The following is a 22,910-nucleotide window of genomic DNA, read 5'->3' as shown; positions in this document are numbered from 1 at the left end:
GCTTTCCAAATAAGAAAAATATATATGCTAGACTTAAACATTTTCATCACTGACTTTACATTGTTTCCCAGTAAATGCGATTTGCATTTATTTAAACCACAATGTTGTGTTACATATTAAAGTAAAATAATTGGTATAAAATTGCATACTGCAGTAATTTAAAAGATAAGGCAAATAGGAAATTGAGAGATTTAATGATTGATATATACCTATTTAAATGTTATTTAGCTCACTTGATAACTTACTTTGCCCAGTAATTCTCCCAGTGTGACATCTTCATGATGGAGAGCCCATTTCTTGTCCTATGGAAAGGAAAAGAAAGAAGAATTTTCAGTCTGTGTACTTTCTATAAATAAATTTCAGCCAGTAGAAACGTACTTAAAGAACAATTTTATTCAGACCACTCAAACAGTAGCATGCTAGGAAGTTATAAATTCAAGAGTTTGCAAAACATATTTTAGAAATCTTGCTATACAATAAGATATTGAAATATAGTATACAGCAAATTTCTATCAGATTATTCCTAAAACAACAGTATACAGGTTTTATATACAAGCTCTGGAAGGGGTATCTAGCACTCTATTTAAAAAAAAAAAGACAAGTAAAAATCAGCAAGGACAACTTCATTTTAGAATACAAAATAACATATTGCTAGATCAAAATAAAAATTTTTTGTCCTCAGTGTACTGAAAAAAGAACCAATTTTCCTATTATGAATGACACACATATTTGCATCTCTTAAACCTTTTGTGGTTGAAAAAGACAACACACGCTGATTACAGTATATTTTCAAGTGCTGATGACCAATACCACAAATATTCTGCAACAACCCACAGAAACATAAAAAACAAACACAAGCTTCTTACTATATACACCTATTTAATAATATGAGATTTTTGTCACAACTTCTGAGCAACCTGTTCCAGTGTTTGACCATCTTACAGTAAAGTTTTTTTCTTCTGTTTAACTGGAATTTTTTGTATTTCAGTTTGTGCTCATTGCCTCTTGTCTTCTTCCCCCTTCTCACAGAAAATAAGCAGTTTTGCAGGAGCGGTCTGGAAACTAGGACCATGCGTGGCAATCAGTTAGCTGAGGGGAATGTGCTCGAGCTTGTCTAGACAACAATTAACATGATGAGGCATGTTTACAGAGCACAGGGGAGTGGGAGACGGATGGCACCAAGGTTGGCGCCAAGGAAAGGTAACACCTTGCGGTTAATTGCTGGTAGTTAACCACCAATCAGGGATTGCCTAGTATGCAAGGCTTAGCTTCAAGAACCAATTAGTTTAAAACGCGCAGCTTCTGAAAGTGTATAAAAACGCGTGCTTCTGTACAATAAATTGACATTTGCTTGCATCAAGCTGCGTCACGTCTCTTCATTCGCCGCACAGTTTCACTTAACTAAGTTAACATCAAGCACATTTGTCATTCTTTTGCTTACCTGCTAAAATTTAAAGGAGAAACCCGACAGCCTCTTACAGAGCACAGGTTCAGTCAAGTCAGGGGCACTGGAAAGCTCAGAAAGACAGACAAGAAGCACAGCAGCAAGACAGGAACAGTTAACTGCATTGAGATCTATTGCTATAACGACTTTGCTAGTACTCCAGCTAGTCATACATGCACCTAGCAAGTGAGGCAGAGTAAATATTAGCGGAAAGGATAGCAACCATCTATAGAGGACAGAGACAGTGGGTTGTTTGACATTGATAATGTGCAGCTGTGACCTTGCTTTGATGATGTGCAACTGTGATCCTGCAGCACAGAAGTACATAATTTTGAGGAAGTATGAGAAGAAGCCCGGATGAAACAGAAACAAAGGAGGAATGTGATCTCACCTCTAGAAGATAAGGAAACAGCGTGAACAGCAGAGAGTAGCCTATAGTGAACAGCGGCTGGGCACATGGACAGTAGAGTTTGACCAATAATAAAGCTTTTAGCAGCACATGTACAGAGTATAAACTTACAAAAGCTGTAACTAATTAACAATAAAAGTCTTTGCTTCACTATCCTTGCAAAGTCTATGCCTCAATCGCCACAAATGGTTACCCCGATGTGATGGTCAAAAAGCCATGGAAGACAGAGCGGTTGGTGGAGACGCCCAGCTGAACTCAAGAAAGCAGCGGTACAGAGAGCTGTTCGGTCAGAACCTCATCACCTCTACAGGTGAGCAGCTGGGGATGTTATGGGTTCACATATGTCAAGTGAAGAAAAATCGATATGCGACATAATGATGAAAATACTAGAGAGGGGTGAAGATGAAGCTGTGAAACTTTTGCTTGCCTGGCTGTGCAATCAGGGACACGCTGCAGATGCCACAACAGCATTTTGCACTCATCTTTGGGAAGAAGCAGGAAAGATGCTATTTGATGCAGCAGCAAAGGGAGATTCTACAACAACCTTTTCTTTGACAATGTGGGGCTTAAGCAGGAGGCTCATGGAGCCCCAAACTGGTGGCGTAGCCCGACTGAACCAGGATCCGCAGAAACTTTGCGTACCCATCACCTACAATACAGGTGAACAGTTGGGAACAATGGGAGGGAAGGTATCCTGAGATCAACAGTGCAGCCTGGATGTATTGCGACAGCTGCTTGCAGCTCAGAAACGAGCTGTGATGGGTCCGCAGCCAGTAACTCTGTTAGAATGGATCCATGACAAAGTGCAGGACTTTCCACTTGATGGCACTTCGCAAATTCCTGCCTGGCAAGTGGTCAGCAGACGATTGTGTGATGCTGCTGCAGAGGGGGACTCCATGGCAGGCAGGAATGCATTTAGCACCTTGGTGGCAAATTCTGATTACTTTTTCCCATGTATTGGATAATTCTACTAACAGTGCTAAACCAGGGGAGGCTGTAAATTCCACCTACAGCGTGACTCTTCTCAACACACTGTCAACAATGGCCACTCTGTCCGCGCCTCCTCTGCCCCCAAAGCTCCTGTTGCCAATTGCAGTGACCCTCACAACGCAGGACCAAGTGCGGGAAAAGGACAACTCGGACAATGATTCCATTGACACTGATAAACCTTTTGATCCAGGTCCTGTAGATCTAGAAAAGGAACCAGACATTTTTGCTCCCCCCCACCATGATACTTCGACTGTGTTTTCAGGGAGGGTGAAAGGGGGTCTTGTAGGGCAAGGCCTCAAGGACGAGAGTCTGAGCACTGTTAGCCTGATGAATGGAGACCTGTTAGGACTTGTAGGGCATAAGCCCTGGGAACAAAGGGACAAGTTAACAGCAGACTCTTGAGCCACAGCAGTTGAGATGCCAACCCTACTGACAAAAGAGAGACATACAGCAAGATAAGGGAATGGATAGTGCTGATAAGGAACTTTGTTATTTACGAGAAAGTCAAGTAGAAAGAAAACCCCTAATCTTAGAATTTGATGCTAAGAAAAAATAGACTAATCAGTACTTATTGTTTAAATTATGTGTCTTACAAGATAGCCAATCTGTGTAGTTCACACTTAAGATTTAACCAATCAGTATCTAACATGTAGAAGGCAGAATAGTATATTAATGTAAAAGAATCACTAATAAATCGACATCTTGCTTGCATCAAGCTACGTCCCCTCTCTTCATTCGCCGCAGGGTCTGGGGGATCAGTGGTGGGAATACAAGCACGTGAGCGAGGGTATTTGGGAGTCACGATGGCATGTCCAGTATTTTATCAGCCAAATCAGCCTCCAGAGTGGCAGCTTGTGCAATATGAGGCTGTTAAAGAGTTAAGCAAAGCAGTGCGGGAAGGGAGGATTCATAGTACATTTGCTATGTCCCTTCTTGAAGTTATGGCAGAGCCTTATACACTCACACTGCATGACTGGAAGTCATTGCTTTGTATGGTACTAACTGATACAGTATATGATGTGGTTATCTGATTTTTGTGAGCTATGTGTAGTGGCCTTGATCGAAAACCTTAATCGGGCAATTGCTGTTAACTAGGAGCAGTTGGCTGGAGAAAATAATTGTGCCGATTCTGTGACTCAGGCAAGGTGTCCCAGGGACAACTATTTGCAAATGAAGGAGATGGCTATTAAGGCAGTCTGGATATGGGAGTCTTGCCACAGTCTTGCAGGGTCCTAGAGAGTCATATACCAACTTAATCGACCAGCTTCAGAATATTTTGCAACAAGTCGAACATTCGGAAGCTCAAGAGTTGCTTTTAATACAACTAGCTATGATAATGCCAATGAAGGTTGCAAGTGGGCATTGCAGCCCTTTCACTATCACAACCTCACCACATGTCAAATGATTATAACGCAGACCTCACAGCAGACTGTAACTCTCAGGTTGAGTTCTGGAATGCAGTGAAACACATTTTTGCTTCTCCAATCTCTTCTGTAAGAATAGTACACGCTCTTAACTTGTTTAGTAAATGAGCCTGCTAGCTTGCTAAAGAAAGTAATAACAAATACTGCTTTTTTCTGGCTTATTAGGAGATGTCGATTATCGAGATGCTATTGATTTTTATTGTTAGCACAGGGACATGAGTGTGAAGACTTTGATAGGATGTGTTACGTGAATCTGAGTGACCACTCTGAATCAATTCACAAAAGCATACAAAACTTAAAAGCCTTAAACAAAGATCTGCAGCAGAGCCAGGGGCGGGATGCCTTTGGTCGCTTCTCACGGCTGGGAAACTTTGGGCCATGGATCAAAAGTATTACAGGATTTATTATTGTAGAAGAATGGCTGCAGAAGCATGGCCTTAGAATCTCTGAAGATCTGCACAATCCAGGCCTGGTATTAGAATAGGCCTGTAATCAGAATTGTACTGAAGTTGCTGTGCTGAAGTTAACAAGAAAGGTAGCCTTGAGCTATTCTTGAATCCTGAGACCAAGTAATTATGTTGTGCCAACAGGCCGTGGCTGTAACAAGATACAGCTGCTGGGAAAGCAGGTGCAGGGCCAAGAAAGATAGGGACTGGTATGGGAAAATAGGGAGTAACAAACTACAAGGCTGAAGCATAGCAACACAATTAGCTACATGGATAGAATGCTTATTTTAGTCATGATAATTAGGGGTGTGAGAACCGTGTGTGCTTAGAGACTACTAACCAATTATATTTTTGCTTTACGAATATGCATGTGAATCGGTTCTATATAAGTAGTGTTAGAAACTAATAAAGTTGAGCAAGATGCATAACTCATATTGAGCGTCTTCTTGACTCCAGCGAACCCTTCTTTCAACAATTGGTGCCCGAACGACGGGAAAGCTGGTAATTGCTGGAAAAACTCTGCCTTTGCATAGCGACGGTGGGCTTTGCAAAATTGAGAGTCGCTGTGAAGAGTTCGAGCAGGAAGACGCCCGTAAGGAGTAAAGGCGTCTGAATCTGGCATTGACGTCGTGCGCGGACCTGCACCGGTAAGACCGTTTTTCCCTCGATAATGGAAAGGGAAGCGGCACTCACACTATTATCTGATATTCTTGCTAAGCGAGAGGCTAGCGTGAGCACAAAGAAGCTCCATGAGCTCTGTAGGTGGGCGAAGGAAAAAGGACACTTAAAAGACCCGCAATTGCTGTTTAGTGTGACTGAGTGACGAGCGGTCAGGGATTCCCTTTGGGATGCGATCCTTAGCGGCAGCAAGTCAGCCAAGGACTTGGGGACTGCCTTTCGGGAGGTCATAAACCATTTACGATCCCTGGTTGCAGAGAAAAAAATGGCTATGGCTGCCTCAGACCTCCTCAGTCGGGAAACCGAGTCGCAGTCTACCCGATTATTTGGTCTAGGCGCTCCGTCTGCAAAAGGCATAATTGTGCCCATTAAAAAATCTGCGACAGAGCTATTACACCCGACACCATCTCCGGAGGGTGCCGCCGCAATGGGTGCTCTGTTCCGCCCTGAAAGCTACCGAGAGCCGCCCCCGCTGTTAGATGAGGATGAGGGTACTACGGCGGGTCTGAGCGCACCTCTGAATGAGAATGAGGAGTCGATTAAGAAAATAAACCCACCCCACCTGCACCTGCCCCGATCCCCCGTCCCCGAACCAAACCCTCCGACTGGACTCTAAACTGCTTGCAGCAGCAATTGACTGAATGCCATCTGCCTACTGCCGGTCGTGATGTTCAAGTCCTGACCCAGGAAGGCGTTATCCTCCATCCTGCCGCTCCCCAAAGTCGTTGGTCTGGGGTTATACGAGACGCTATATTGGCGGGAGAGTGGCAGGCTGCTTCTGCTGTTGCATGTCTGGTGTGGACCACCACTTTACCAGATGGTTCAGCAGCCGCTGTGTGGAAACCTTTTGATTGGAAATTTATGCAGCAGCTGCGACAAGCCGTTACACAATATGGATTACAATCTGAACCAGTCAAACACTTGTTGACTTATTTGTATGACTCTGACACTTCGCTAGCCAGATTGCTTCTTACACCAGCACAGTTCCCTGCACCCCGCCAGCATGGCGTGCCCTGCCCCACAGCTCCCCCTCCTCTCGTCCACCCACCCACCCACCGCCACGGATCCCCCCAGCTGCTGGCAAAAAGTAGAGTCCAGAGTTCGGTGTAGAGCTGCAGATTGCACCCCCGCCGGTGGTAAGACCGCGTAGAGTAAATCGCGGCAGGACTCTATGCTAAATTCCTCTCTGTGAACTACGGAAGGCCGCGACGAGTAAATCGTGGCAGGGCTTCTCCGCGCTGATATCCTTTCTGTGAAAGGGGAGAGCTCTGAGAAGACAGCGATGGAATTAGACGCGGCAATTAAACTGTTAACTGGCATCCTCCTTAAGAGAGGGGAGGGCGTTAAAGAGACAGAAGTGGAGACCTTAGTTCGCTGGGCACGAAAAAAGAATAAGATCCCCGAGCCTGTGTTATTGTTTAGTATTGCGGAATGCAGAGAAGTGGGAAATTGCCTCTGGGATACTACGATCGAGGGAGGCAAAGAAGGAAAAGAAGCTAAAGCGTTAGGCGTGACGTGGCGGTCGATAGTTAACACTCTGGAAACTATGAAAGCGAAAAAAAAAAAAAATAGCGGCGGCAAGCCTTCTCTCTTGGTTACACTTTTCGGAGTTGGTCATACTCGTCCTATGAAGGGTATGTCCGCCCCTGCGTGTTCAACAGTGCCGGAGCTTTTAGATAAGACAGCGGACAAATCAAAAGTTCCTCCTCGTCCGGAAACATCATCAGACGGGTTTGAGGAAGAAGGCGGGGAGAAACCTTGTGATAACAATACAGAGAAATCGTTACAGGAGGTAATAGATAAATTAAGAAACCTGGTAAAGCGAGTTGAAATGAACCTGCCTACTACTTCAACACCTGTAATTCCTCCAGTTAGCCCAACTACCCCACCGATGCTGAAATTGGAAAGATCCAATTCTACAGCGTTGGTCTGGTGTTATTCGTGATGCTATTTTGGAGGGTGATTGGCAGGTGACCAGCTCGTTAGCTTGTCCAGTACTGATTAATAGTCGTGATGCACATAACTGGGACATGATTTGTGGAAGGTTAATGATCAGATTTTAGCGATGGGAGTGTTGCAACCTGCTCTTCCACCTTTTATGCTGATCCCTCAGATTTGGCAAATTGTTGTGATAGACTTGAAAGACTGGTTTTTTTTCACGATTCCCTTACACCCTAATGACACACAAAGAGACCAACTAACGATGATTTGCAACCGTTCCGATCCTGGTTGCATGGCACCAGTCCTCAAACTTGTTCACCAGAAGAGCGGGCTGCCCTGAAAGTTGTATCCCGCAAGATTCAGACTGGCTGGTGTGGTCACTGAATAGCAAATCATGCGTTATCTTTTTTGGTTTGTAATGTTGCCACTTCACCTTTTGCCCTCATTTTTCAATGGCAAAAGAAAAAGGGGGAAAATACGGTGATCATTTTAGAGTGGTTGTTTTTGCCATTGCAACCCAGACATCATCTTATTATAATTACTTTAACCACCTTATTGATGTTTGCCTTATGTCTCCCATGCTTTTTTTCCTGTATTCAGCGTTTAGTTGATCATAACATAAATCAGGTCATGGTCACCCAGTTACACATAACCTTGCCTTGTCACAATTAACGGACAAAAAAGGGAGAATGTCCAATCATTACTGATGGGAGATAAGAGAGAGGAGGATATAGAAGTTCTAAAGAGAGATATATGAGAGGAGGATGGAGAATGCCTGACCTGGCAGGAGATGAGAGAACAGCTGGGTATTGTGAAGGAGAATAAGAAAGATATATAACTGCATGAATGGTTTCTGCCCTGAGCCTGGTGGTACATACAGCTGAAATTTGTATCCGGGCTCAGAGATATAAATATGAGCTTCTCTGTGCAGTGGAGTGTCTCTGGTTGCATAAGAAACAAACAAACAAAAAAAAGTGACTTTCGTAAGACTTAGAAAAACAACTGTAAATATAAGAATTTTTTTTCAATTGCTCTTCTGTTTCTAGAATTATGCTTTTTCATCATGTGTGTTTTTCAATTAAGGGGTAAAATGTGGAAACTAGTTGTTAAGATGGCAACGGCAGACTAATCTAATTCCAAGAAATTTGAGATAAAATGATATTCTGAATTTTGTTTCTATAATTGTAATGGAGTGCTACATATATATAAATGCTAGAACATAACCCTATTTCAGTGTGACCAGTATTTAGCATACAACTACATCAGCATATTGACAGAATACCTTTTGAATTCTTTCTCTTTTTTTAACCTCTAAATTAGGAACAGCTCAAGGTGAAAAGACTGTTCAAATCCTCAGCTGTTGCTTCAGAAGGAATAAGTGTTCTTTGTGTACAGGTGAATTTCACACAGCTGAAAATTTGTTTTGTGTTAAAAGTCAAATATCTGTCACATCTTCATCACCACCACCACCACCACAACCTTTAAGGTCAGTGGGAAAAGTATTCTGTACTCCATTACAGCAGTGAAACTTCCCCTGAGCAGCATTAGTTTGTGTACTTAACTGCAACTCCTTTGGTCAAAATGAAGTTGTCATAGGAGTTAGACATTAACCCGAGTAACATACCATTTGATACCTTGTAAGTGAGAAAGATTGTGTCCCGACAGCATGCCGTTTCCCACACTTGTGCCTAGAGTTATACTTGAAATCAGCTTGCGTGTTAAGTTTAAATGTAATCACACACACTCAAAGGCCACAAAGATATGTTACTGCTTAGGGTATTCTTGCAGTATAGCAGGTGCAAAACCAGTTCTAAAGTAATGATCTAAAGTGTTTTCTTTCATGAACACCATTATTTCACTTCTAATGGATCACACACAATGCAACATAATATCTCTCCATAAAGTGTCTTGTGGACAGAATGCATTCTTCAAATTTGTATTAGAAATAAATGTTTGTATTTTCACCTGATGAAATAGCCTAAGCTAAAGGATTGTGACCTAGGCATTGTTACAAAGCTCAAAGATAGTGACAACAGTGATGGAGAAGAGTGATTTAACATATAGTTGATTTATGGTTCGTACAAGACTATATTACACTGCAAAAAAGGTATTCATTCAGAGTTGTGGATGTACTGCATGGTCATGTAACAGTTTATGTGAAAAAAAAAGGGTGACATTTAAGCTGTAAACACTGTATACTATTATTTTTCCTTTTTTTAAGCAACATTTTTACTTCCCTGTTTGTGTATAGTTCTCTATTTTTTAAAAAAAAACCAAAACAACCACAAAGCATCCAGAACATTTTGAGAAACTTTTATAGTTAACTTCTACATTTAATTCCAGTAACGATCTAAATGTGTCCATTCAGCTGTTTGTTTAGTTCTAAGTTTTCATTGTATGCTTGCAGGTTCTTTGAAAAGCAGCAATAACAGTTGAACAATTATTTAAAGTAAAACTTTGTTCTACACAATTTCCACTTCCATGCTTCAGAATGGAGGCACAGTGGAACACTCGCCCAAGTGCAAGATTTCAAGAGCTTTTAAGTAGGTTTTATCTTTTTTTTTAGGATAAGAAAATGTTTCTTAACAGCTTATATACAGAATTTACAAGTTAAACACAATTTCTCATGCTCATTTATTTGATTAGAAGTTTCTGATATAATATTTTCATAAAATTTCCATACCTTATTGCATGTTCTGACAAGTAATCATAAACCTATGCGTTGACCTCCGTATGAAATGTGCTGATAACAAAAGTTTTGCATTTTGTGAACCTGATTGAAATGTACAAATGTACACATAAAATAAGGCTAAAATTGGTAATTAAGTGATGAAAGGAAAAAAAAAGAGAGAGAAAAAAAAGGAATGAACAGTCCATAACATGTTAAAGCAACCTTATGAAAAAACAAAAAGGGGGAATTGTACAGAACAGAGACAGTGGGTTGTTTTCACATTGATAATGTGCAGCTGTGACCTTGCTATGACGATGTGCAACTGTGATCCTGCAGCAAAGATTTAAATAACTTTGAGGGAGTATGAGAAGAAACCTGGATGAGACAGAAACAAAGGAGGAATGTGATCTCACCTCTAGAAGATAAGGAAACAGCGTGAACAGCAGAGAGTAGCCTATAGTGAACAGCGGCTGGGCACGTGGACAGTAGAGTTTGACCAATAATAAAGCTTTTAGCAGCGTCTGTACAGAGTATAAACTTATAAAAGCTGTAACTAACTAACAATAAAAGTCTTTGCTTCACCATCCTTGCAAAGTCCGTGCCTCAGTCGCCACAACCATCTACCCAAGTTGGCCAGCAGTGTGCCCATGTGGTCAGGTGGCCAATATCATCTTGGCTTGGATCAGAAATAGTGTGGCCAGCAGGACTAGGGAAGCGATCATCCCCCTGTTCTTGGCACTGGTGAGGCCGCACCTCCAATACTGTGTTCGGTTTTGGGTCCTCACAACAAGAAAGATATTGAAGGAGGTGCTGGAGTGCATCCAGAGAAGAGCAACAAAGCTGGTGAAGGGTCTAGAGAACAAGTCTTATGAGAAGTGGCTAAAGGAACTGGGGCTGTTTAGCCTGGAGAAAAGGAGGCTCAGGGGAGACCTTATCGCTCTCTACAACTACCTGAAAGGAGGTTGTAGGCAGGTGGGGGTAGGTCTCTTTTCCCAAGTAACAAGTCATAGGACAAGAGGAAACGTTTAAAGGATGTTTAAAGGGAAGGTCTCCTTTACACATCATGCAACTGATGCTACATGGAGTAAGTGGGTCATGCTAATCATACAACAAGCTTGGATAGGAAATCCCAATCGTCCAGGAACCTTGGAAGTGATCATGGACTGGCCAGAAGGCAAAGATTTCGGAATGTCACCAGAGGAGGAGGTGACATGCTGAAGAGGCCCCATTGTATAATAAATTGCCAGAACGTGAGAAGCAATATGCCCCGTTTACTAATGGTCCTGCTGTATTGTATGAAAGCATTGGAAGGCAGATGTATGGAGTCCCCTACGACAAGTTGCAGAAACTGCTGAAGGAGAAGGTGAATCAAGTCAGTTTGCAGAGGTGAAAGCTGTCCAGCTGGCTTTAGACATTGCTGAATGAGAAAAATGGCCAATGCTTTACCTCTATACTGACTCACGGATGGTGGCAAATGCCCTGTGAGGGTGGTTGCAGCAATGGAAGCAGAGCAACTGGCAACAGAGAGGTAAACCCATCTGGGCTGCTGCATTGTGGCAAGATATTGCTGCCTGGGTGGAGAACCTGGTTGTGAAGGTGCGTCATGTCGATGCTCACATACCAAAGAGTGAGGCCACTGAAGAACATCAAAACAACCAGTAGGTAGATCAGGCTGCTGAGATGCACCACACTGTGAAAAGCAATGGGTGGTGGGACCTTCAAACATTTTGTTTGCCCTCAGATCCAGAGAGCTTCTCTGCCCCTTGAGGATACTGAATAGTGTTGAACGGGGCTTGGTAGGCATGGGCTAAGCCCCAGCACGTTACAGTAATTTGTGCCTCTCGGGAATTGCCAGGGTGACAGCATACTTCTTACAAATATTTTACTAGTTTTTCCAGATACTGCACTTGTTCAGGGGTGAAGTTCCAAAACACTGGAGGTACCCACTGTCCTAGTACTTACCCATACTATCCCACACACCCTGTCACTCATAACTATCCAACTTTGGGGCAGATCTCTGAGTGGTGTTCTTAAATAGTTGTTTAACCCTAAACAAGACCTGGAACATATTCAGCATTCCTAGCAATAGGATCATGTTGGCTTCAACATCCCAAGGATATTCAAAATTTTCAGAGTTCTCAAATGCTACTGTAATTAAACTGCTGGGGAAGGGCAAGATGTGGGAGAGTGTCTCCTGCATAGGTTGGCTCTCTGTCCTGGTTTCAGCTGGGACAGAGTTATTTTTCTTCTTAGTAGCTAGTACAGTGCTGTGTTTTGGCTCTGACGTGAGAACAATGTTGATAGCACACTGATGTTTTTAGTTGTTGCTGGGTAATGTTTATACTAAATCAAGGACTTTTCAGTTTGTTGGGCCCTGCCAGCAAGAGGGCTGCAGGGGCACGGGAAATTGGGGGGGGACACAGCCAGGACAGGTGACCCAAACTAGCCGAAGGGATATTCCATACCATATGATGTCATACTGAGTATATAAACTGGGGGAAGAAGAAGGAAGAGGGCAACATCTGGCATTATGACATTTGTCTTCCTGAGTAACCGTTACACGTGATGGAGCCCTGCTTTCCTGGAGATGGCTGAACACCTGCCTGCCCATGAGAAGTAGCAAATGAATTCCTTGCTTTGCTTTGCTTGCGTGTGCGGCTTTTGCTTTACCTATTAAATTGTTCTTATCTCAACCCTTGAGTTTTACATCCCGATTCTCCTCCCCATCCCTCTGGGTGAGGGGGCAGTGAGCAAGCAGCTGCATGCTGCTTGGTTGCCAGCTGTGGTTAAAGCACAAGTGCTCTCTGAGGAGATAAGGCAAAAGGTGCAATTATTAATAGTTCCCATTAGATGAATCCCAAAGTACAGAGGTGACAGCAACGCTGAGTACACAGACCAGGTTAGTTTCATGACCAGCAATTCTATCTTATCACAAACCAGTATTAAAAAGTACAACAAAATGATAACCTTAGCCCAGGCCCCAGACATGATAAACAGCACAACAGGGAACACATACTGCAAGTAAGGTGTTACATAATGCAACTCTGAGAATGAGTGCAACAACTCTGAGAGGAAACAAATCAACATTGTGACCAGCAACTATTAAACCAATACAATAAATGCTTATAACAAATTTGTTTTAACATGCTTTGGTCAGATCTGTCTTTATCTCAAGCTTTTGTGCCCTATGTTGGGCACCAAAAAGGATTGTCATGGTTTAACCCCAGCCAGCAACTAAGTACCACACAGCTGCTGCCTCACTCCCCACCTCCCCCCACCAGTGGGATGGGGAGGAGAATCAGAAATAAAAAGGTAAAACCCGTGGGTTGACATAAGAACAGTTTAATAACTGAAATAAAGTAAAATATTATAATAATAATTGTAATGCAAAGGGAGATAACAAAAAGAGAAAGAGAAATAATACTCAAAAGGAAAAAAACAAAACCAATAAACAAGTGATGCACAATGCAATTGCTCACCACCCACTGACCAATGCCCAGCCAGTCCCCAAACAGCGATCCCACCCCCTTGGCTAACTCCCCCCAGTTATTATACTGAACATGACATCATATGGTATGGAATATCCCTTTGGCTAGTTTGGGTCGGCTGTCCTGGCTGTGTCCCCTCCCAATTTCTTGCGCCCATCCAGACTTCTCAGTGGCAGGGCCTGAGAAGCTGAAAAGTCCTTGATTTCATTTAAACACAGCTTAGCAAGAAAAGCTTAGCCTTCATATTCTATTTTCAGCACCATTACTTTTTCCAAATAAAACATCTCCATTGTGTTCTTGGTCTTGCTTTCCTCCCATAGCTACTTTAAAATTCTCCCCTATCTACTTGTTAATACCTATATCATACAGGGCCAGGTCTGTCAGATTTTGTTAGCCATTCACTGTAATATAACAGACTAACTCTTCATGCTGAAAGAATGTGTGAACTCCTGGAGCACAAGTGTCATGGTTTAACCCCAGCCGGCAACCAAGCACCATGCAGCCGCTTGCTCACTTCCTCCCACCCAGAGGGCTGGGGAGGAGAATCAGAAAGGAATGTAAAACTCAAGGGTTGAGATAAGAACAATTTAATAATTTAAACAGAATTAAAAGGTAAGAACAAAAATAATAACACTAATACTACTAACAATAATAATACTACTAACAGCTATAATGGAAAGGTGGGGAAAAGGATAAAATCCAAAGGAAAAGGGAGAAAGGAAAACAAGTGATGCACAGTACAACTGCTCACTACCCGCTGACCGATGCCCAGCCAGTCCCCGAGCAACAATCCCCAGGTCCCAGCTAACCGTCCAAGTTTATACACCAAGCATGATGTCCCATGGTATGGAATACCTCTTTGGCTGGTTCAGGTCAGCTGACCTGGCTGTGTCCCCTCCCAGTTTCTCATGCCCCTCCAGCCCTCTGGCTGGCAGGGCCTGAGAAACTGAAAAGTCCTTGACTTAGTATAAACATTACCCAGCAACAACTAAAAATATCAGTGTGCTATCAACATTGTTCTCACATCAGAGCCAAAACACAGCACTGCACTAGCCACTAAGAAGAAAACCAACTCCATCCCAGCTGAAACCAGGACAACAAGGTATGTCAAAGTTGCCAACAGAATTCTCTGAAGGGTTCTTCTGAGGGCAGCCATGAACATACATTTAATTTTGCAGATTGGCAAGAGCACACCATCTTTCTGAGTCTGTGATTAAGCATCAGTCTGCAGTTGGGGGACTGGGGCTCTTCAAGCTGTTGCATCTCTGAGAAGATCCTGTCTATCTGCCTTTGCATCTTCTCTGATGCTGTGCAGCGTGCTCACTTTCTCCTGTAACTCCTCCACTTGGCAATACAGCTCCTCCAAGACAGCACACCTTCTGCAGGACAGAGGGCCATCTCTCCTAGAATCAGAGAGGCCCCAGGCACTCCCTCCAGCCTGGGACTTGGAGAGCTGCTTCCACCATCCAAACTTCTGTCTGTGTTAGAGCAGCTGCCCCTGTGTACAGGTTTTGGCAGGGATAATTTTAGCTTGTAAGGTGCTATGTTTTGGATTTGTGACCAAAACAGTGTTGATAACACAGGAATGTTGTAGTTATTGCTGAGCAGTGCTTACACAGCATGAAGGCCTTTTCTGCTTCTCACACTGCCTTGCCAGCAAATAGGCTGCACAAGAAGTTGGGAGGAGACACAGCCAGGACAGCCAACCTCAGTGGACAAAAGGGATATTCCATACCATATGATGTCACGCTCAGCAATAAAAGCTGGGGCAAAGAAGGAAAAAGTGGGGACATTTGGAGTGATGACACCTGTCTTCCCAAGTAACCATTACATGTGATGAAGCCCTGCTTTCCTGGAAATGGCTAAACACAGGTTGCTCAGAGAGGTTGTGACAAATATCTCATCCTTGGAGATGTTCAAAGCCCAACTGGACACAGTCCTGAGCAACCTGCTCTAGGTGACCCTGCTCTGAGAAACAGGGGGTTGGACTAGACGGTCTCCAGGGGTGCCTGCCAGCCTCAGTCACTGTGATTTTGTGATACTCTCACAACTCGAGCCCTGTCATATTAAGATGCTCAAGCCCAACATCTGGTTTGACAAGGTTCTTCAGGAACTGGTTCACAGTGAATCAGAAACATGTTGAACTTTGGGATATACTAGAACCCAGAAAAACCACAGAGGCTTCTGTATGCATGCAGTGGCATGGCTTCTAATGTTTCTTTCCCTTCCAGTTTGGGCCACATGTTCCCTTGATCCCTCTTTGTAACGCTATCCAGGTCCACCTTGTGCAGACATTCTCCATTTACTGCTGATGCTTTTCCTTGTTCTTTTGTCTTTAGTCCAGCTTTATCTCTCCCTTTCTCTTTTTCTTTTCCTTCCCTGCCCCCCCCCCAATTGTTCCTAAGCACCTCCTGCCTTCCCACTGTCTCTCAAAGGGTAATTGTTGCAGCCCAAAGCCATAGGTTCATTCAAATTTGTTACGCTGCTTAAGTATTTTTTGAAAATTTGACAGGACAGAGGCCTCCCAGAAAACAGGGCCTCAGAAAGTGATTATTTTTTTCTGGACTTGACAATGAGAGAAATATGTGCTTCATCTAAAAAGAATACTGTTAAAACTTAAATTGCTGCTCAGGTAATGAGCAGTAACTTAAGAGACCAAGAGACTTGCTACACATAATCTACTTTTGCCCTTATGTACTTGTTACACTAAATGACTAGGATAGCCTTAGTGAAGACAATACTGATTTATATATCTTTAATTAATGTAGATGTTCATTAATAATGTGGAAATTAGTCAAGTGATGACTTTCATTATCAGGAGAAAAAGGCTGAAAACTTCTGAAATCTGTGCACAAATCCAGTTTTATTTCAGTTACCTGAAAGGACTTCAGTAGCTATACAGAATACTCTGGAAACTGAACATTAGCTGTATTAAGTACAACTAGTCTTATTAAAGAAACCAAATCTTTGCCCAATCAATTTTGAAAACCATTGTACATGAAACACTTTGTTGTTCCTATTCAAAGCAAGATCTGACAAATGAAAATGTAAAAAATACAAAGTAAAAAACGCACAAAACTATCAAAATAGCCCAGAGCATTAAAACATAAAAGACTTGATAAAAAAGAGCTGCTGTATCTAATGTACTATCCATACATACAAGTGACTGCAAGTTTAAAAGTCTGTATAATTATTAATTACATTCAGAGCATACATACATGTAGGCCTATTAAATAGTGTCAGGTGGTGTTTAAGAAACCTATTTTTTATATTCTCAGTATGGTATCAAAAGTAGAATTAAAAGGAGACTGGGATCAGTAAACTACTTAATTCTGACTTGACAATAGCCTAAGAAAGGGTATCTAACCTCTGAAGTAGTTTATGGCACTAGTTGGCTTAGTGTCCCATAATCAGCATTCATTCAGGATAACTGCAGGTTGCCTGGAAGCTGCCCTACTCTAGTTCCACATACAAGGTATAGAAATATAGCTGGTTGTCAGCCTTAGCTATATGTCTTCTGTCCCTGGTTAAACATTCAGTAGGTCTTAAGCAAACACATGCTGGTGCTTCTCAGTTGTTCTCTTGTGGCACTGCTGTTGCCTAAAAAGAGGAGAGATTTCTTTTTGAAGGGAAGAGACTGTGACCATCTACTTCACGTTCTTAACATGGGCCTTATTACTAGAGTAGCTCAGCACCTTAGTAATACTTAATGTATTTCTTCTCAGTACTCCTTCCAACATAAGAAGATATTACGCATGTTTTATAGAGGATACTGTAGCTTAGAAGAGTTTGGCTATCCCTGTTTCAGTGCTCATTCATCCCTGAAGAAATACAATATAAAGTACCCACAAGAGTCAAAGAGTTGAGACCTAATTATTGAATAAAGATTCATATAAACTACACGGGTCAGAACTAATCTTGGAGGACTACACAATTAGTCCGTGGTCGGGTTTTTTTTTCTTTACTAACCGGAGAGGCTGAAGCTACTGACCATGCCTGAAACGGAGTCTGATTCTCAAGTCTGCGATTAAGTTCAGCCATTTCAGCGAAGTCTCCGAGGCATGCTATTCCAGCAGACATGCTCCGGAGCGGAGGACTGCGCCGAGGGACCGTGGGGAGCTTTCCGTGAACCGGCAAAAAACGAGAAGCGAGCGCAGAGAGAGGATGCCAGTGCCCCAGCTCCCACCCCCCGAGCGGGAAGCGTTGGGACCCTGACGAGCGGCAGCTATGACTCAGCGTAGGCGGGGCCAGGAGTGGAGGCGGTCAACCCCCCACATATACAAAAGTAGCCCCCAGGGAGCAGTAGCGCGGCTCGGCAGTTTGCGAAGGGAGGGTGACGTCTCCCTAACGGTTTAAAGAGGCGAGCTCCAGTAGTGGTCATCGCCCCCCCCAGAAGAAACCTAGCCATGGTTTCCACTCGGCCAATGTGGTGACCCAGACGGAGCTCCCATGTAAACATGCAGCTGTCCAGGTCACTGGGCTGCAGGGAGTGCCTGAGCCTGTCACTGCTACCTGAGGGCAGCAGAGATAACAACTGTGTGAGGTGTGACCAGGTGGATGATCTGCTCAGCCTGGTGGCAGAGCTGAAAGAGGAAGCAGAAAGGTTAAGGAGTATCAGGGAGTGCGAGAGGGAGATAGACTGGTGAAGCCACTCTCTACCATCTCCTGAGACAAGTGCACTGGATGGACACATCACAAGAAGCGGAGGCTCCTTTATCTACTCGCCACCAGGTGAACGGAGGGGTCCTAAGTGATGGAGAGGAATGGAAACAGGTCCCTGCTCAGGGCAGCAGGCAAATCACCCCCCGGCCTACTTCACCTTCCCAGGTACCCCTGTACAGTAGGTATGCAGCTCTGGAGCCTGAGGGACAGGAAAAGGATGATGTGGACAAAAGCCTGTTCAGGTTAGAGGAGTTGCCTAGGCAGAGTCTGTCAACCCCACACATCATGACCAGCTCTGCTAGGAAGAAAAGAAAGGTGGTTGTCATCGGCGACTCCACTCTGAGAGGAACAGAGGGCCCGATATGCCGACTGGAGTCAACCCACAGGAAAGTCTGCTGCCTCTCTGGGGGCCGGGTAAGGGATGTTACTAGGAAACTCCCTTGTCTGGTATGGACCTCTGATTATTGCCTATTACTGGTCTTCCAAGTGGGCAATGACTGAGTCCAAACGACAAGAAGTCTGAGAGCAATCTGAGAGACCTCAGTGCCTTGGGGCGACTGGTTGAAAGGGATCAGGAGCACAAGTAATGTTTTCTTCTATCCTGCCAGTTGCAGGGAACAATAGGGCGTGTAATTGGAAGGTCACACAGATCAATACCTGGCTCTGGGCCTGGCGTCAATGGCTAAATTTTGGGGGGGGTTGATCATTAGTCAGTTTACATGGCACCAGGCCTGCTGGCAACAGGTGGGGTTCACCTGCCTCAAAGGGGGAAAGGGATCCTAGGTCAGGAGTTAGCAGGGCTCATTGAGAGAGCTTTAAATTAGATTTGAAGGGGGAAGGGAATAAGACCAAGCTTGTTAGAGACGAGCCTGGGGGTGGCATGCCAGAGTTGGAGGCAAAATTGATAGCACAGCTGAAGTGCATCTATGCCAAAGCCCAAAGCATGGGCAACAAACAGGAGGAGCTGGAAGCCATCATGCAGCAGGAAGACTATGACATCATCGCCATCACGGAAACATGGTGGGATGACTCGCATGACTGGAGTGCTGCAATGGATGGCTACAAACCCTTCAGAAGGGATAGGCAAGGAAGGAGGCAGTGGGGTAGCACTGTATGTCAGGGAGTGTTTCAACTGCCTAGAACTGAATGATGGTGACAGTAGGGTTGAGTGTTTATGGGTAAGAATCAGGGGGAGGGCCAACAAGGCAGATACCCTGGTGGGAGTCTGTTATAGGCCATCCAACCGGGATGAAGAGGCAGATGAAACATTCTACAAGCAACTGGGAGAAGTCTCAAGATCGCTAGCCTTTGTCCTCATGGGGGACTTCAACTTACCAGCTGTCCGTTGGAAATGCAACACAGCAGAGAGGAAACTGTCTAGGAGGTTCCTGGAGTGTGTGGAAGGTAACTTCCTGACACAGCTGGTGAGTGAGCCAACTAGGGGAGATGCCCCGCTGGACCTCCTGTTTACAAACAGGGAAGGACTGGTGGGTGATGTGGTGGTTGAAGGACATCTCGTGCATAGCAATCATGAGATGATAGTTTTTGATTCTTGGAGAAGTAAGGAGGCGGGTCAGCAGAACCACTACCCTGGACTTCCAGAGGGCTGACTTTGGCCTGTTTAAAGAGCCTGGTCAACAGAATCCCTTGGGAGACAGGTCTGAAGGGCCAAGGGGTCCAGGAAGGCTGGACATTCTTCAAGAAGGAAGTCTTCAAGGTGCACGAGCAGGCCGTCCCCATGTGCTGAAAGACGAGCCAGTGGGGAAGAAGATCGACCTGGCTGAACAGAGAGCTTTGGCTGGAACTCAGGGGGGAAAAAGGAGAGTTTATGACTTTTGGAAGAAGGGGCAGGCAACTCGGGACTATCAGGAAGTCGTGAGGTTATGCAGGGCAAAGATTAGAGAGGTGAAAGCCCAGCTAGAACTCAGGCTGCCCACTGCTGTAAGAGATAACAAAAAATGTTTTTACAAATACATTAAAAACAAAAGGAGGGCCAAGAATAATCTGCATTCTTTATTGGATGTGGCGGGGAACATTGCCACAAAGGCTGAGGAAAAGGCTGAGGTACTTAATGTCTTTCTTTGCCTCAGTCTTTAATAGCAAGACCAGTTAACCTCAGGATACTCAGCCCCCTGAGCTGGAAGACAGGGATGAGGAGGAGCAGAATGAAGTCCTCACAGTTCAGGAGGAAATGGTTAGTGACCTGCTGCTCCACTTAGACAGGCACAAGTCTATGGGGCTGGATGGGATCCACCTGAGAGTACTGAGGGAGCTGGTGGAAGAGCTTGCCAAGCCACTCTCCATCATTTATCAACAGTCCTGGATAACCGGAGAGGGCCCAGAAGAGTGGAGGTTAGTCAATGTGACACCCATCTACAAGAAAGGCAGGAAGGAGGATCCAGGGAACTACAGGCTTGTCAGCCTGACCTCGGTGCCAGGGAAGGTTATGGAGCAGATCATCCTAGGTGCCATCACATGGCATGTGCAGGACAACCGGGGGATCAGGCCCAGCCAGCATGGGTTTATGAAAGGCAGGTCCTGCTTGACAAACCTGATCTCCTTCTACAACAAAATGACCCTCTTAGTCGATGAGGGAAAGGCTGTGGATGTTGTCGACCTGGACCTTAGTAAAGCCTTTGACACCGTCTTCCACAGTATTCTCCTGGAGAAACTGGCTGCTCGTGGCTTGGAGGAGTGTATTTTACACTGAGTTACAAGCCGGCTGGCTGGCCGAGCCCAAAGAGTGGTAGTAAATGGAGTTATATCCAGCTGGTGGCTGGTCACAAGTGGTGTTCCACAGGGCTCATTATGGGGGCCAGTTCTGTTTAATGTCTTTCTCAATGAGCTGTATGAGGGCATTGAGTGCACCCTCACTAAGTTTGCAGATGACATTAAGTGTGTGTGCGCGTGGGGAGTTAGTGTTGATCTACTTGAGGGTAGGAAGGCTCTGCAGAGGGATCTGGACAGGCTGGATCGATGGTATGAGGCCAGTTGTATGAAGCTCGACAGGGCTCAGTGCAGAGTCATGCACTTGGGTCACAACAACCCCATGCAATGCTACAGGCTTGGGGATGAGTGGCTGGAAAGCTGCCTGGTGGAACAGGACCTGGGGGTGCTGGCCAACAGCTGGCTGAACATGAGCCAGCAGTGTGCCTAGGTGGCCAAGGCGGCCAATAGCATCCTGGCCTGTATTAAAAATAGTGTGGCCAGCTTGACAAGGGAATTGATCATTCCACTTTACTTGGCACTGGTGAGGCCACACCTTGAATACTGGGTTCTGTTTTGGGCCCCTCACTTTAAGGGGGATGTAGAGGTGCTGGACCATGTCCAGAGAAGGGTAACGAAGCTGGTGAAGGGTCTGGCACACAAGTCTTATGAGGAATGGCTGAGGGAACTGGGGTTGTTTAGTCTGGAGAGGCGGACACTCAGGAGGGACCTTATTGCTCTCTAGAACTACCTGAAAGGAGGTTGTAGACAGGTGGGGGGAGGTTTCTTCTCCCAGATAACTAGTGACAGGACAAGAGGAAACAGCCTCAAGTTTTGCCAGGGGAGATTTAGATTGGATATTAGGAAAAAATTCTTCATGGAAAGGGTGATCAAGCATTTGAACAGGATGTCCAGGGAGGTGGTGGAATCACCATCCCTGGAGGTATTTAAAAAACATGTAAATGTGGTGCTTAGCAACATGGTTTAGTGATGGACTTGGCAGTCCTGGGTTAACGGTTGGACTTGATGATATTTTCCAGTCTAAATGGTTCTGTGGTTCTATAACATAAAAGTTAGAAATAGTCATGTCTTTTTTCTCTGTGATCATAAATTTCATAATTTTGTACATGTGCTTGTTTCTGATTATGGATAGATGATAAGAATTTTAGCAGTTGTAAAACACCATTACTTTATAAATGAATCATGTGAAAGATACAATGGAAATAAGTGACAGAAATGGGAGTTTAAAAAAATCTTTAATTTAGATATAGGTAGACAGTATAATGCTCATCAGTCTGAGTCATAAAATTCTCATTTTGAGATATTTGCTTCTAAACCAAACTGAGAAAATTCACTACATTCTTGTATGTAATCATAACCTAATCAGTATAAGAAAGGTCAGAATTATTTATACTATTAATGCCATTACTATTCCTCCCCAAAAAGGAACGTGTTTATGATGTAATCCTCTTCTTGCAACATCACGATGAATCTTTCTTTACCTAGTGCTTGTTTAGACTTTTCTATCGTTTATTTTGGCCAGTGGAATGTGAAAGCACTTTAGACAAATGCAATTACAGAAATTAACACTCAGACAGACATACCCTTATCTTATCTTAATGATATATCTTATTTCCAAACTGGATTATTCAAGAAACTTTATCATAGCCTACTTTATTTATGTCCTTTGGTTTCCACAATTACCAATATTATCTTTTCAGGGTAAATATGAATGAAGCTGAAGCTGAATTACATGAATGCCATACTTGATAACAAAGCATAACTCAGCTAGAGCTTCACTGCTCTAAGGATATAACCCTTTATCAGGTATGAGGAGATATTTGGCAAAAGCAGGCTTTTGAGATACTCTATGCAAGAATACCAGGGAAATGACATGATGTCTAAGGGATAGGAAGGAAACACTTCACAGTTGGACACTTCTTGAGAGAACTATAAGATATGAGCAAGAACCTTACTGAGATTGTTCTAGTTAGTACATGTTTTTTTCCATACGTGAAGGGGGTACTTGGCCCATATACCCAGGGCCTAGT

At 44.0% G+C, this 22,910-nt stretch overlaps 1 protein-coding gene across 6 annotated transcripts in view; it reads right to left on the bottom strand.

Moving 5' to 3' along the window:
* The window catches only part of LOC119140661 (tyrosine-protein kinase Fer-like), a 218,753-nt gene that overhangs the window by 53,223 nt on the left and 142,620 nt on the right, over positions 1-22,910 (bottom strand). For all 6 annotated transcript variants that reach the window (XM_037372176.1, XM_037372177.1, XM_037372178.1 and 3 more), the window contains one exon: positions 246-302. In XM_037372176.1, the coding sequence (XP_037228073.1) occupies positions 246-302 (57 nt within the window). The remainder of the gene's footprint in view (positions 1-245; positions 303-22,910) is intronic.

The sequence above is a fragment of the Falco rusticolus genome, chromosome W (assembly GCF_015220075.1).
Source record: "Falco rusticolus isolate bFalRus1 chromosome W, bFalRus1.pri, whole genome shotgun sequence".
Classification (NCBI taxonomy): Eukaryota; Metazoa; Chordata; class Aves; order Falconiformes; family Falconidae; genus Falco; species Falco rusticolus.
Note: the sequence above shows the minus strand (reverse complement) of the source record. Positions and strands in the feature narration are given on the sequence as shown.